The 17,142-nt window shown below is 38.7% G+C and overlaps 2 protein-coding genes across 2 annotated transcripts; both read left to right on the plus strand.

Annotated features, from left to right (window-relative positions):
* The first annotated feature begins 5,118 nt into the window (after nucleotides 1-5,118).
* On the plus strand, nucleotides 5,119-9,318 carry LOC120805252 (creatine kinase U-type, mitochondrial-like). Its single transcript, XM_040155318.1, has 9 exons — nucleotides 5,119-5,261; nucleotides 5,805-6,003; nucleotides 6,087-6,182; nucleotides 6,286-6,507; nucleotides 6,621-6,706; nucleotides 7,468-7,591; nucleotides 7,885-8,019; nucleotides 8,137-8,262; nucleotides 9,202-9,318. The coding sequence occupies exons 1-9, from the start codon at nucleotides 5,119-5,121 to the stop codon at nucleotides 9,316-9,318; spliced, it is 1,248 nt and encodes a 415-aa protein (XP_040011252.1).
* Nucleotides 9,319-11,974: 2,656 nt separating this feature from the next.
* LOC120804814 (CD59 glycoprotein-like) lies at nucleotides 11,975-12,575 on the plus strand. The gene is made up of 3 exons (XM_040154460.1): nucleotides 11,975-12,023; nucleotides 12,129-12,230; nucleotides 12,406-12,575. The coding sequence occupies exons 1-3, from the start codon at nucleotides 11,975-11,977 to the stop codon at nucleotides 12,573-12,575; spliced, it is 321 nt and encodes a 106-aa protein (XP_040010394.1).
* Nucleotides 12,576-17,142: the final 4,567 nt, after the last annotated feature.

Below are 17,142 nucleotides of genomic sequence, written 5' to 3' on the forward strand. Positions count from 1 at the left end.
AAAAATAAAAAATAAGGAGAGGGTATCTGAATTTAGAGGCACAATAAATAATAATGACAAATATGTAGTCTAAAAGACTGAATAAAAACATTCCTTTACAGAATAAGGATTAGGCTTCTCTCTCCATGTTTGTGTAGCATTTTGCCTCCTTGGGAAACATTTGCGTTTCTCCCCACCCTCCGCGTCATTACTGAAACTGGACTTTACACTGAGTGATACGAAAGTACAATCAAAACACATTTGGAATTCTGGAACGTTTTTGACGAAGTGTATATATTCAGAGCAGGGCTGATAAAACTGTAGAACTGTATTTGAGGTGACCCTGGTCCACAATTTGATCAGTCTAAATAGGCCTATTAGCCTGTTTAATATGTAATAAACTTGAACTTTGTCTTACAACTGATAGATGTACAGTAAATGGACTAATGCAAGTTTTTAGCACTCTATGGGACTAATTAAGAATATTAGTTGAGACCTTTGATTTTAAGAGTATTTAGGCCTAAAATAAAATGTCCCAATGTAAAGAAACCTAATCAAAAAATCTATTAGTGAACAATACCATAATTATCCATTAAAATATTTTATTAAGAAATCAATTCTTTCAGTTTATATTAGGATCTTTCTGACCAAACAAAATAATAAAGATAGAAGTCAGAAATACTAATTTTCTGTATATACCATAATTCATGTAACGAAACATAGGCGGAATCTTCTCACGGGATGTGTTAGAAAAGTCCCCTTCTGATATGCATCCATCTGTCATTCATGAAACTCAGCCAGGCAGTTCTCTTTGGTGTGAAGCACAAGTGTACATCACATTTACTGCACTTCACTCGTGTTGGGCCAGTGAAGTTGTCGTTTCTACACCGGACTTGCTTTACAGTGTAGTAAGGCCAGTTGGAAATACCGTCCTTCCTGATCTCTGGATGTGGGAGGGACTCTCTCTCCTTTTTTTGCTGCTTTGGGAGAGGTTCATCATGGCTTGGCCACACATGTTTGACTTTGCCTAAGCAGAGAACATCTACAATGGCTTCCTTGAACTCTTTTCTTCTGATTTTATAAAACTCATTATGTAGAAAGGTACTCACGCAGTAGACCTCGTGAATGAACAAAGGTCTACTTTCTGTTACTGGAGATTTGGAACAGGTAGTGCTCTGTAAAAAGTGCTGTCAACTTAATTACTAGATAACATGAAATCCAAAGTATTTAAAGATCTGCTACAGACATGTTTTAAGACATATGACAATACCGTGCTTGGAATAAAGAATATATGAATTTGCAAATATTTTTTTCTCCAGACAGAAATGTCACCTCACTGAAAAGTTAATTGAAAAGTCAAAGTGTATGTGCACTGGAGGCTTCATGCTTCCACATCACACTTGTGTAAGTTATATAATATGCCATGACTGGCTTCCAACTATTTCGCAAATCAGGCTTTTATGTATGATTATATGAATGGGGGGGGGGTCTGTGACACTCTGAACAGAAGCAACGTGTCATTTTCTGCAGTAGACTTCTGAAAGATGTCATTAGTTCAAAATCATGTTTAAACAATATTGTTATAAAATGAGGTAAAAGTCACAAAGGTGATAAATTTGGTGGTAAACAAGAGCTTTTGAGCTGTAAAAGAGGGCCCAGTGATTCAAGGAAACAGAACATTAGGGTCAAACCTGCAGCTGAAGTGTTAGTGCTAGTTGTTATAAGACACTTGAACAATATTTGTTAAAGCCTTTGAGTGTTTACTTTAGGTGCTGGACTTCAAAACTCAGTGCAGCGTCTGAGGATTGAACCCAATATTTTTTGATACTTAAGAGTTGGCCTCAGACAACCTCAGGAATTTCACCAAACTTGATTAAGCTTCATTTCTTGGAAATTTTGACTCATTCTTTTGGACATTGGACTTCAAAATATAGGGAAGATCACAATGTTTGCACATTTGACCTTAAAACTTTGTAATAGTCCTCTGACTCTTTAAGCCATTTAATCAGAACCACTTGAACAGTGTTTCTTAGACCTTTTGTGTCCGTCCATTGGAAGCTGGACTTCAAAGTTTACTGAAGATTGAGCCCACAAACCCAAAATTTCAAAACAGTCATCTAACAACTTTATCCTTTTGGTCAGACACTTATGAGCTGCCTCTCTTAGAGACTTTGAGTTCTCACTTTGGGTCCTCAGAACTTCAGAACCTCAGAACTTCTAAGCAGTCCTCTAACATGCTGAGACTGCTCTCCAAAGGAAAAGTTGGGACCACTTTTGGCAGGTCACGGTGGCATTGGAGTAACAGGACCATTCAGAAGGTTTGAGTTTTTTATTTGAATCCCAGACAACTTGGTCCACTTTGAAGTCCAGCACCCAGAGGAAGAATTCAAAGGCTAAAAGAAATAGCATGAATGTTGCTGGATGGATAGCTCAGGGAGTTAGAGGATTGTTAGGTAGCTTTAGGGTTTTGGGTTTGATCCCTGAGAGATGCATTGAATTTTCAACATAAAGAGTCAAAATCTCTAAGAAATAGAGCTCAAATGTCCCTAAAGATCCAAAGGCTCTCGGAAATAAAGGTCAAGTGTCTGACCAGAGAGCTTAGGCGACTACTTGGAAGCTCTCAAGTTGTGAATTTGATTCTTACGAGGCTCAGTGACTTTTGAAGTCCAACACCCAAAGTGATGACTGAAAAAATCCCAGTCATCACGCTGTATGCACCAGCCCCCCCCCTCATACACTAAAAACTGGTCTAGGGAGAAGTGTCCCTGTTACGAGCATGCCTGTGTGAGTGTGTATTTGTGTGCGCACGTGCATGTGTGAAGAGGCAGGCAGACATGCTGAGTGACAGTAGAAAGAGGATTTTCTGTCTGTTTCCCAGTGAGAGGCTTATCCTGAGCCACTGTCCCCATCCCTCTCTCCTTCTCTCTCTCTCTGTCTCTCTCTCTCTGATACCATCTCTGTTCATCAGTCTGCTCTCACTCTGCAGGTTGAGCCTCTCTGGACTGAGCTGCAGGACACACACCAGCCCTCTGCTGCCTCCACTCTTCAGCTATCCTCAGGTGAGTGATGGACTCTCCCTCCTAACTTCTCATCCCTCTCTTTTGCAGGTCTTTTCCTCGTCTGTGTTTCCCTCCTGCTTCTACATACAGTGGAGTAGCTGTTGCAACAATTATGTAGAATTCTTTCAAATATCACTCATTAATGTTTATGGTCAGAGTAGGGGCGTCAGCTTTCCTCTTAAAAAGAAACATCTATATGAAGTTATATTGTTGTGAGAGTATGCATAAAGATCTAATTAGGATTTAATATATTTTGAATGTTTTATCAATCTATAATGGAAATTAAGCTTTGTTTCACAGCATGTATTTTCACGACATGAGACTCCAATCTTTTTATCAGCTACCTGAGCCTTTTGCTTTGTACTTGCTCCTTAAGCGATCATTTACAGCACACTGTATAGCCTACACAGCAGCCACGTGCATTAGGGTTTCTTAATATGCCTGATATTAACAGGGACCGACCACCAACCAAAACTCCAGCTGTGGCTCCTACGCCTAAAACAGACTGTTCATCTTACATTTCAAATCAATTATAAAAAAAATCTATTCAAACAAAACCCATTCACAGTAACAAACATAACTTTGTAGTATGTTTTTTTCCCCATTTCAGGAAGGTTCAAAGGGTTCAGGTGGCTCTCCTTACTACTTTCCCTCTTCATCTAATCTTCTAGACTCTGATGAGAATCCCTCTAAGCCATCTTTTCCCCTCACTCTCTTATACTTGTCCTCATACTCTTTAAACCCTCCCCCTGACCTTAATCTGACCCTTAACCCATTTTCCACTGCCCTTTACTCCGTCATTCAGTTTCATCTTCCCGCTTGCCTTCTTTTTATGTTTCCAAGTCTGTCTTTTCTTTTTTTACAGTGAGAATCTTTGGTTTCTTTCTATACATTCACCTTGCCTATATTTTACCACAGCTCCTCTTAAATTAGTTTCCCCTAACTTCCTCTCACTCTCTCTCCCTTTTCCAGTATTTATTCGACTAATCCTCACCACCCGCCCACTCTCTGTCTCTGTTTTCTTCCTTTCTGTCTTGTGCAAGATTAGCTCAGCCCAGGATGTCAGAGAGGATCATGTGTTGTCCAGGGATGAAGCCAACTCTGAGCTGGCACTTCAGCTTAATCTCATCAATTGCTATGATCTATACTCTGTGTGTGTGTGTGTGTGTGTGTGTGTGTGTGTGTGTGTGTGTGTGTGTGTGTGTGTGTGTGTGTGTGTGTGTGTGTGTGTGTGTGTGTGTGTGTGTGTGTAAACTGTCCTTTTTTGGCTGATGTCATTTTCAGCTCTGATATTTGATTGACATTATCAGAGTGATTGGTGTCGGAATGGGTGATGACATATTGTATTAATATGGTGGTATCTCTCTCAGTATTCAATCACAAATATCTGATCACCTGAGCTGCTGGCTCTCCCAGGGTGACCAATGAGAGGGCTTCTGTCTGCTTCTAGCATAATCTCATCACAAAGGCTGCAGGCATATCTGTTACTTAAGCAGGTGTTAATGCAATTAGTTGTTTTGTCTGAGTATGTGCCTGTACAGATGTGTGTTAATAAATCTTAATGTAAATGTGAACTTAAGAAAATTATCGAACTGTATGACAAACAGTGGCCACAGAGCAACAAATACAAAAAGTGAAATATATTTACTGCTGTACTACTGTTAATAGTCGTTTAAATATAAAAGCCACAACCACTGCTACTTCCAAATATGTATTTATCACTGCAGTCCAAAAAAAAGGGGCCTTGTAAAGGCTTTGATTACTATAATTCTCTGTTTTCATATTCACACACTTACACCACTGTGAGATTTTTGACGCAAAATACACAGCCATGTTATAAAGTTGGAAAATAAATACTCTACTACTTATAGGTTACAGATTGTTGATTGTTGTACCATCACCAGCTATTACCACATTTCATTTAGTATGAAAAATTGACAAAAATAACACCTTACTATGGCAGACTTGGAATTTGTAACTTTACTTTAAAAAGATAAATAAATCAAACATACCTGAACATGATGGAAAGTCATCTCTGCCCTCTGACCTTTCATCAGGTAACAACCCAGATCACGTAAACATGGCGAACTCTTTCACTCGTGTGATGTCTGGCCGTAACACAGCAGTGATGTTGGCCAGCATTGGAGCTGGCACACTGGCATCTGGATACCTCCTCAGTGACAACACTGCTGCCGCTGAGAGGAGGAAACTCTATCCACCCAGGTACACGTGTGTCAGTGTGAATTAATTTCACTTGCACAGCAAAATTACATTACTGTTGCCATCAAAGAAGACAGCAAAGCACCTGATCAGTTACACTTTTAAAATGAAGAAATACATTTTAGCATGTGTTATTTCTGCAAAATAAAACATTTTCATGATATTGCATAATCATGTTTGTGTTTATTGAGACACAATGCATGGTATACATGCAAAACACTCCCTGATGCAAAGTGAGTGAGATAAATTCAATAAATCAACATGAATGTTGATGTCACCAGAGAGAGGCATGCATCTGTCGCTGCATAGTTTCTTGGCAATGCCTCCCTCCTGAATTGTAGCAATTCATGTCAGCACATCTGAAAGACTAATAATTAATAGACAAAATAAAAGGTACTATGTATTTATATATGTATAAATACATAGTACCTTTTTACAAAAAATATTTGTCTTGGAAGGGTTACAGACTAGACTATGAAGACAGCTCTACTAATAGTGAAACTTTTTTGTCCAAACACTAAGTTAGCTGTTGATAACTTTCTACAGTGCTGATTTCCCTGACCTGAGGAAGCACAATAACTGCATGGCAACAGCCCTGACCCCAACTATTTATGCAGGACTGAGGGACAAGATGACCCCCAACAACTGGACCCTGGACCAATGCATCCAGACTGGGGTAGACAACCCTGGACACCCCTTTATCAAGACTGTGGGCATGGTAGCTGGAGATGAGGAGAGCTACGAGGTTGGAGTTAATGTTTACAATGAGTTGTTGCATATTTAATCCTAAAATGGGGAAAACTGAGTATTTGTTTTTTTTAAATTCAGGTGTTCGCTGAGCTCTTTGACCCTGTTATCAAGGAGAGACACAATGGTTATGACCCTCGCACAATGAAGCACCCCACTGACCTGGATGCTTCCAAGGTTACACTTCTCTCCATTGCTCTCTGTATCACATGGTCTTCTCCATCCATAAATTCCTGTGTCCACTCCTGCATACAGTGACCTAATACTGTCTCCCTCTCAGATCACCTCAGGAATGTTTGATGAGAACTATGTGTTGTCATCTCGGGTCCGTACTGGTCGTAGCATCCGTGGGCTGAGCCTTCCCCCGGCGTGCTCGCGCTCTGAGCGCCGTGAAGTGGAGCGTGTAGTTGTCACAGCTCTGTCCGGCCTGAAGGGAGACCTGGCTGGTCGCTACTACAGCCTGGGAGAGATGACTGACAGGGAGCAGCAACAGCTTATTGATGTTAGTGCACAGTCACACACAGTCAGAGACAAGGTTGGGTTCTGTCCTTTTTTTTTTTTTGTTGACCTTTGCCATCTAATATCTTTGGCTCTGTCCCTTTACTGGCCAATCAGGAGCACTTCCTGTTTGATAAGCCTGTGTCACCTCTGCTCACAGCAGCTGGGATGGCCAGAGATTGGCCTGATGCTCGTGGGATCTGGTAAGACTAGGAGTAATTTAGTCTGAAAGAACTATTTCTGATTTTGTTAGCTTAGAGACCCTGCAAAAGCTGTAGTCACTGCATGGTTTGTTCATTCTGTGCCATTACCAGTGGTTTCTTTGTGCTGGGGTTTTTAGTTTATGGAAACATCAATAGAAACACAAATAAGACAACTGCTAATTTGTGTTCATCTCCATTCTATAACTTCTTTTTAGCAATGTAGCAGTGTCTTATGTGATGATATTCACCAATTTTTTAGATATTAATGGTTATTAAAGAAGTATTTGGTAATACTGTCCTACATCAGACACCATTAAGCCCCACCACCATAAAATTGGACAAACATGACTGGAGAAAAGTGGATTATTATTATTTTTCCTACACATTTAGTGCTTAATAGATCACTGGTAGTAGCCCAAAAAGTTGCACTTGCACCTCCTCAAAGCCGAAACTAGAAATTATCCTCTTCAGTCTTTGCAAACAGCTGTTTTGTACTGATCAAATGTTCATCTCCTTTCCTCCTTTACCTCCAGTACTCTCTTTACCTTTACCTCCATAGCTCTGACCCCCACTAACCCACCTGTGCCTTCATAACCTATGGCCAGCCTGACACTGGAGGCACTTGGTCTCCTGAATGTGATTGAAAAAATACCTTTCCTTCTCTCCATACAATGACACAACCATATTGGCAAATGTATTAACATGGATATCAAATGTCAGCTTTGAATTGGAGTTTAATTCTGCCTTCTTGACTGTCTCAGGCACAACACTGAGAAGAACTTCTTGATCTGGATCAATGAGGAGGACCACACAAGGATTATATCCATGGAGAAAGGAGGAAACATGAAGAGAGTGTTTGAAAGGTTCTGCAGAGGTCTTAAACAGGTATGCATGTCTCTATGTCCTCTTGCACCACCACGGTCCAGTGTGGATTTTTAAAACAACCTCAATCATTTAAAACAAATCCAAGCAGGTTATCTTGGTGCAGGGTAAAGTATTGTAAATACTTGACAAAACCGTTGCCTAGAAAATTGTATTGAACAAGGCCACAATAACAAAATACAGTAGAATTAACACATCAAAAAACCAAGAAACATAGCCTTATCTGCTGTTTGAACTAGCTTTTAAATGTGTTCCAAAAAGTAAACGTATAAATGGTCTTTTCTTGTAACTTCTAGGTGGAGCATCTAATTCAGGAGAAAGGTTGGGAGTTCATGTGGAATGAGCGTCTGGGCTACATCCTCACCTGCCCCTCTAACCTCGGTACTGGGCTCAGGGCTGGTGTGCACATTCGCCTGCCTCTCCTCAGCAAGGTATTTCAGGAAAACCCACTGGCAACCACAACTGCACACACAGGGGGACGTGTTCCCCCCCATATTGTAGTTCTAGTGTATGAAAATGATTGAATGTGTGTGATGTTCATGGTCTAGGACCCTCGCTTCAAAAAGATCCTGGATAACCTGAGGCTACAGAAGAGAGGCACAGGAGGTGTAGACACAGCTGCGACTGGAGACACCTTTGACATCTCTAACCTCGACCGTCTGGGCAAGTCAGAGGTAAACGCTTGAAGTCGAAGGCAGCAGCCAAAGTAAAAACAGAAATGAGCAGCAAGTAAAAAGACACATAGACAGAAACTAGAGAGCAGACATCCCAACAGGTGTGGAATGTGAATAACCATACTCCCCTGCTGTTCTTTAATCTGTAAATCCAGGCAGGGATGTGCCAGTTCAGGTTAAAAGATTTCTGTTTCCTGAACTTTTCATGCCGCACTTCCACACAGGCTGTGTACCACCAGGCACTTTCAATCAAATGCTATAAAAGGTCATAGATGGTTAAGGTCAGGGCTATAGCTGGGGTTTCTTCCAGTCACACGAGAAGGGGCAGGATCCTGAAAGGCTTAACTCAGGGAGCAAAAGTTTTTCTATTCTACTAGTGTAAGATAAACTTGCCACTGCCTCCTAGCATAGGCCTTTCTATGTATTTGTAGGACAATTAAAGCCAATCAGATGCCATCTGCTGTTGGGTGGGAGAGGTTGATGACATGGGCATCATGTATGCTAGTAGACAACAAGCAGCAGAATCACAGATGAATTAACCTTAAAAACAAAATATATTAGTTTATAAGAAATCGAAGGTCGCTGGTTCTCAAATGCTATGTGGTTGAGAGAGTACAAGCGTTTTTCCTCTTCTTTCCCGCCCTGACTGTACACTGGGAATGGCTCAATAAAAATCAACTTTTGATGCTCATTAAAAGTATATGACTGCATGTATATGCAATACATTTTAAATAACAACTTATTTAAGAAAAAGATAAATTGCTGAGTTAAAATCATACTGAATTTATTCCAACCAAACCAGCTGATTTCACTTAGTTACACTCCTTCAACCTGCGAGAGAAACTATTCACTGATATAAGCCGGATATTAGTTAAAATGTAACCTGAACCTGTACATATCGATCATGTGGTTTTGACACTAGTTACCATGTATCCACAGGTTGAGCTGGTACAGTTAGTGATTGATGGAGTAAACTACCTAACTGAATGTGAGAAGAGGCTGGAGAGGGGGCAGGACATCAAGATCCCCTCCCCCATCCCTCAGTTCAGGAAGTGAACATCACCTCTGCTGGGAATCTTGGAATAAAGCAGGCGCTCCAACCGCTGGAACTGTTGGTCTTACAAGATATTCATGGCATATCTAGCACTGTACTGACTTACATGCACAATAATTTCATTACATGTACATGAATTCTAAACACAATAAACTCTTGATGAACTGAGTTGTATTACTGGCAGGTGTTTTACAATTTTTGCGGTGTTACAGCCTCTGTGGTGGAAAAGCAGAAAATCACCTGAAGCTTCAAACATGAAAAAGAACTAAGCTATTCAACAGTGGTGGAGAGTAAGTACATTAAATGAAGTATAGTACTTAAGTCCTGTTTTTAGGTACTTGTACTTTACTTGAGTATTTCTAGTTTATGCTGCTTTAGACTACATTTCAAAGGGAAATACTTTAACATCTACTCCACTACTATCTAACAGCTATAATTACTAGTTACTTTTCAGAATAAGCATTTACATTCAAAAACATTTGATAATCTTTATAAAATATAATGCATTGTTAAATATTAAACCAGTGGTTCTCAACCTTTTTGCTTGTGGCTTTTTATAAAAAAAACCAGTGTCAACCTGTGGTCCCATATCACGTTTCAGATGTCTATGAGTTGTTAGCACCTCCAACAAAAAGACATTTCCCCGTCTAAACTTTCTCATATGGTTTCTTTTAAGTAAAAGTTTGAGGCCAAATTATCCATTATTTCATAAAAGAAGATATAGGGAAGTCCAAAAAATGAATAGAGATTTGTACGTGTCTTTTCTTCTTTCCTGCCCCATTAATTATCTCAGGTCCTCCCCAGAATCTTGTGATCTTCTGGAGGAGGCCAGACCAATAGCTTGGGACCCATTGTATTAGAGCACTTAAATTCAAAACTGATTATGAAGTAGTTAAAACTAATCTAATATCAGCTTTTTTTGTGCAGAATCAGTACTTTTACTTTGAATACATGAAATACATTTAGCTGATAATACTTCTGTACTTCTTCTTAAGTAGGATCTTGAATGCAGGACTTTTACTTGTAATGGACTATTTTCATTTTCATTGTTGTATTGGTACTTTTGCTCAAGTAGAATATCTGAATACTTCTTCCACCACTGCTTGTCAATCAAACCCAACCAGGTCATATTCATTTACTTCAAAAGCACACAGAAATATGGCAAGCAAAAGATAAGATTAGATAAAAGCTATCATAAAACTATAAAACTGTAACTCAAGTGCAAAAACACACACACACACACACACGCACGCGCGCGCACACACACAGTTGACCTACCATCCTCTGCTAGTTCCTTCTCTTCCTTAGACAGAGATGTTGTTATCAAGCCGTTGCCAACTGCCAGACTTAATAAGATGGGGCTGTAACGGACTATAATGTCACAACCCTTTGAAAGTCTATAATTAAGTGTTGTGCCCCCACAGGTCTTGCACTATGAGTTACAAAAGAAGACTATAGCCACTTTTACTGCAGCAAGTAGGTTAATGTTCTTTTGATTATCAGATTTTTTTTTCATTGTCTATTAACTATGAAAAAGGAAAAAAATAGCATGAATAAAAAAAGGGAGAAAAAAAGTGCCCAAATTCTGGATCACTCCTCAGTGTTAGCTGGTCGTTAACCTGGCATTCAGACCTCACCTGTTGTCTATACAAGGCGTTTAATCCAGGGATGAAAGGCTAAGATCATTACTGAGAGACACCAGTCAGGCAAAACAGAGGTGGCTGGTTAACACCATATCGTAGCCAGTTTCATCTAATTTACATGTTTAGATGAGAAAAAGTGGGGATTGTACTTTATAAATAAAGGCATCCTACCATGAGAAATTAATGTTTATTTAATTTGGGTGATTGGTGACTGGTTAAATCCTGCTGCTCAGAGAGTCACTCTTCCTTTTCTGGCAGCAGATTAATGACGTAGATCTATTAATGCTATTAAAGATCTAAACTAAAGCGCTCAGAAACTGTGCGTGTATAAGTGTGTGCTAGTAAAGAATTAATGCTGCAATTATCACATCTGAATGAGGCTAGGATTTATTTGATGGACATTAAAATTGTATTTTCTGAGCAGATCATATTACACACAGAACCAATGGTAGTTTAACTGCAATTTTGCAACCACTTAAAGTGTACCGTCAGTATATGTGGAGTACTTGTAGGAAGCCTCGAAGAGGGAATTTTTACAGCTATGATATGAATATCGTGCCAAGGTCATTGTAGATGTCTTTAGCTGTATAAACATTGATTAGTTACACACATACATCTCCAGGTGTGGCAGCTTCAGTCCCAGCTTCACCACATGTGGCTCTAGTATTTTGGGTAAATACCTTGTGCAAATATAGGACAAACAACACAAGTTCTCAAGTTAAACAGCCTCTTATTGACACTGGAATTTCTTTGGAAAATGGACTGGTGATGAATTTGTAGGACTGTCGAGTCATATTAACATAAACTAAAATATTAACTTTAAAGGATGACTGGTGCTGGCCGACATTCCCAGACGTGACCTGCCCAAACAAAAATAGCTGTTGGTACCAAGCCAATCTTGTGAGGTGTTTTGGGGCTATAAAACACAGAAGGAAGTGGATAATGTTCATTTGACATCAGAGGTCTGAGGAGTTTTCAATTCTCTGCACTTTCTCATTTTATCAAAGGCAGAAAAATGAGACTGTGTGCATCTTTGGCTTTCATCTGTATGATGCTGTCAGCAGGTAAGAGCAGGAAAGTTGAGCAATCAGCACAGAAATGAATGCAGAATTTGAATTTAATTTTTTTTCAAGCCTTCGTGAACATTTTGCATTCTCCTTTGCCTGCAGTGTATGGGTTAAGGTGTTACACCTGCTGGGATAATAACCCCGGCACCTGCAATAACATATGGGTTTGTCCTAAGGACTATGACCGCTGTGCCACAACAATAGGTAAGTTTAATTTACCACCACATATGGCTTTAATATCATATATTCTTTATGGTGTGATTTTTGCTGACAGCTATGGCAAGCCTCATGAACGGCATAGTCTGAACTACGACGATGTCAATTTCTATTACATATTTAACTTCTTTAAAGGAACTTTTCCTGTCTTTCTCTGTTGCAGTTGCTCAAAATCTGATCTCCAAATACTGTACGAGGAGTGATGTGTGCAATAATGTTGATACCGTGGGTGTCAGATGCTGTGCTGAAGACCTGTGTAATGGAGCAAAACACAGTGGAGTCTTTATCCCTCTCCTTGTAGTGCCCTTAGCCATTATTACACTCTTCATTTGAAGCTTAACATCCCCATATTTATATTTTTCATGCTGTAAAAATCTAAATTGGTGCTTTCAGGAGAACAACAGCTTTCAAAGTTGAAAAAATACACTGATAACCAAACAATTCCAGAGGCAGTGGTGATCTGTGAAATATATTTGGAGCCATTCAAGGAAACCTTGAAATCTAGAATCTTGGTTGACTATTGAGAAAAATTTGCTTTTTGCAGAGTAGTTATGGTGATAGTTACCTGTATAGTAGAACTTCCTCTTATTTTTAATTCACCCACACATATAATATATACTGTATATATTTTGAAATAGTTGTATGTATATCATGTAGAAAATGTAAACTGGTATTGCAAAATAAATATTAATTTCCTTGCAAATACAATTTGCCGACTTTTTTTTGCTCATATTTAAACAAACAGATTTATTCTGCATATGCTGCCAGATTTATGCATCTTTTTGCTCGTTTTTAAAAATCGAAATCTAAAGTCCTACAAAACCTATCAAAAAAACATAACTATATTCATACAGCAAAACTGTAGCTAACTTATTTATATAAGCCATATTTTAGAGGAAAGAACAACTTGTTAGGAAATTATTTCACTTGGTAAGGACACCATGCATCGTCCTGTGTGTAGTTAAGGAAATCAGGCTGCAAACACAGTTACACTGTGCTTTAAAGAAAAATAAAGAATAAAAGAAAGTAATAAAATCAAAAAACCTAAATATAAGACAAGATAAATAATTTAAACAATTACAACAAACACCATCAAGAGAAAGCCATGAGATAAAAGCTAGTTTTAGGAATAGATTTAAAAGAGGATACTGAATTTGTCTGCCTGAGATTCTCAGTCAGGGAGTTCCACAGCAGAGGGGCCTAGAGAGCAAAGGCCCAGTGACCTATAGGGACAAGTTGAGATTTTAGAACCGTTAGTAGGGCCCTGCTTGAGGATCTCAAGAAGCGATCCGGCCCACAGGGAGTTAGCAGATCACATATATATAAGCAGGAGCCTGATCAATTCTAAAACTCACAGGTAACCAGTGAAGGGCAGCAAGTACTGGTGTTATGTGGTCGCTTCTCTTAGAATGTGTTAAAAAGCTGGTAGCAGCATTTTGTATCAACTGTAGTCCTTGGATGTTTCCACCATAATCGAATAAAGGGTGTCTCTTTTCTATCTACGTCTGCAGATTAAAGGAATGACCTGATCTTTGTTAAATAGCTCAGTTGGACAAAGCAGGATTGCAAAACTTTAGTCACCTGACTGTCAAAGTACAGCTCTGAGAACCGAAATAACAGTTTGGCCTCTTTTTTAACATTATTAAGCAAAGCACCCAGACTAGACGAATAATTGTTAATGGTGATTGTGCGGGCACAATTATAATTATTTCTGATTTGGAGTCATTCAACCACAGGAAATGAATGGACATTCAGTACTTAATGTCATCAAGGCCGGACATAATAAAGGACACATCAGTGGTACCAGGGTTTTGTTGGGACATAAAGTTGTGTATCATCTGCATAGCAATGAAAATCAACATTATGTCTGTGCATGATGACGTGACAAAAGAGTGGCAAATGACAGAAGTATCTCAAAGAAAAACAGTGAAAGATTTGCCAGACAGATATGAGAAGAACTAATCCAGAGCCACATTACTAATGCCAACATAGTTTTTCAGAATGCTGATAAAGACATTGCGGTCCGCTGTGTCAAAGGCTTGAGGTCAAGGAGAATTAAAGTGGTGTACAGTTTTGCATCTACGGCAACCAATGAATCATTGGTGACCTCGACCAGAGCAGTCTCAGTGCTGTGCAGCGAACAAAAACCAGATTGAAATTTTTCAAAAAACTAATTATTGTTCATAAAAGAAATCAGTTGTATGGAGACAATTTTATTCTAAAATCTAAGATGTAAAATGACAGCTTCTGATTAAAACAGAGGGGTCAAGAGAGGGCTTTGTTTAGAGGGGGTAAATAGTTGCATGTTTAAAATTGAGGGAAAAATACCAGCAGACAGGGAGCAGTTATTAAAGGCCAAAATATGTGGCCCAACCATCTGAAATACTTTTAAAAATTCAGTTGTGAAAAATAAGAGTTTCTTGCTTCTTTTACTGCCCACTAATAAGCGGACATCAGATATTTAAGAGACGAAGGAGAATCACTATGTTTTTTCTTCCTCCATTTCTTTTCTGCTCAGGGTCTACAGAATCTAAAATATTTGTGCAGGAGCAATTAAAAACATGGAAACCTACATTGTGGCCCTGGTGTTCATGGATACTAAATAGTGTGTTTGTGGCATTAAAAGCTTGACAGAGACAAGGAACAAAGAGTGAATTTAGGGCACAGGAGCGAATCAGTGTGGTGGCTTTGGGGTCAAGAGAGAGGAACAGTATCTGGAAGGGCACTGCCTTGTGATCAGAGATGGCAAAATCAACCAAATTCCCATCTTCCACAGTAGAGGGCAGCATAGGAGAAATCAAAGATGACACACAAACACATACAAGGTACTCATGTGCGTGCACATCAGTTCTCACATTTTTATTTCTAATATCAGTATAGAGGATCTAAATAGGAACCAAATGATTGTTCCTCCCAAAAATATCAATTATTATAACCACGGATTTACTTAACTGGCCTTTACTTAACTTTAGTTAACTGATTAACTGAAAATGCTACATTAACATTTTTGAAAGTTTACAACCCAATGGCAGCCAGGGATCACAGTTTGATTTACTGGGGTAATTAAGTTGCAATTGTATAATTAATGGACATTTTTATGAAGTGAAGTCATAGCCAAGAAATGACCAGTTGCCCTGGTGTGCACTTCTGAAAGTGTAGTTTATTAGATGGTGTTGATGATGTGAAGAGGATGAAGGAGACTCCGCTGACACCGTCTTGATTGCATATAAAGGTTTATTACAAAGAAGTACGGCGTCAAGTCAAGCATCTGCAGATCTGCTTGTGAGAGGGTGTGAAGCCAATGAACCACTCTGAAAATCAGTCTTGACCACCGACTCTTAAATAAGGCAATTGTTTTCCTAAAAACTGTCACTAACATATGGTTTCAGTCACAAAGCATTAACTTCCTTTTCCAAACTGAGAGACACCCTCTGAGGACCTTTGACCTAGGGCATCTATGTAAACACAGCTCTACATATGTAAACATACACCTCAAAAGAGCAGACCAAGGACACACCCAGCTGATTATCAGCTCTTATCTCTATTCATAGTCCTTTATTACACATTTATTGCATAAAAACAAACTTGAGGTAATGTGGTCTGCAAAAGAAAAGGCAAAACTAAACAAAAGGGGATTAACCATTTTAACCAATCACCCCAGTTTCAGCACATAACTCTTCTGTGCTTGTGTGTAAACTGTATTCATCATAGTTCAAAACACTCATGAAATTCATTCTCTGATGTTTGTGGTTAATATGGCTTTATGTCATTAATAACCGGTTGTAAAGATGTATTGTTGTGAAACGTCATCTACAAATCTGCATTAAAAAAAAACGATTTTTACAGCATATTTTGAATTAGTTTACAGAAACCTCTATTTAGTTTAGTGTATACTGCTAATTAAGAACCGAATGACTACAAATGTATTTTGTATCTGCAATTGTAATTGAACAGCAGATTACAGAACAAAAAAAAATACAATTTTAGATCAATTAATGATTCTTTCACACAAAATCTCAGTAAAACACGTATAATTACATTATGTTCAATTAGTCATGTCAATGCAAGGAAGAGCTATTGCTCACTAGGATCTCCACACTTGGTTACTTCCAAGTTAGCCTTAAGAGTCATATTAATTGAGCAGTATCAAACTGATAAATTTGAGAAATTTTTATTATTGTTATGCTGAATTGCAGCTATATATATGCTGTATATATATATATATATATATATATATATGAGATGGATATTCACAAAATTACTCTGGACAGATGAAGTAAAGTACAACTACATTTTTCAAGATTGTAAATGATAACAGAGTCTGATTCCTACAGTAAATCCCATATATGCAGTGTGCTGCTTGTAATTTGGTGCTGATATGTTTTTCTCAGGGGTCAGTTGCTGATGTTAACTTGTGAATTAGATTGGCTTAATTCTCTCTAAAGAGGCATAGAGATAAAGTGGTGGCAAAATGTTGAGTAATATACACGGATTTTTGCTTTCACCAGTGAATTTTCATTAATGAGTGTTCAGTAAATGCTTACTGACTTCATTTTTCTTTCTGTGAAATAAAGTGGATTTACATTCTTTCTATCAGGCATGTATAACATATACACTTACATTTCAGCGGGGGTTTATCTGCTGCCAGTCTCTCCAACTTCGGACACGAGCCAAACTGTCAGGTAAAAGGATCAAGCTGCTTGATTGTTCTGCGCTAAGATCATGTTATTTTTGCTTTGCTGTATTACACCATAAAGACAATTAAATTTGATGCGTTGCAAAGCCCGAATGCAGCAGAGCACCAAATGTATGGATTAGGTACTCTTTTCGTCCATCATTTGCATCCATCATCTTGATGAGTTACAACTGATTTACTCATAACCAGAACGTCCCTGGTTCA

The sequence above is a fragment of the Xiphias gladius genome, chromosome 19, assembly GCF_016859285.1.
Source record: "Xiphias gladius isolate SHS-SW01 ecotype Sanya breed wild chromosome 19, ASM1685928v1, whole genome shotgun sequence".
Classification (NCBI taxonomy): Eukaryota; Metazoa; Chordata; class Actinopteri; order Istiophoriformes; family Xiphiidae; genus Xiphias; species Xiphias gladius.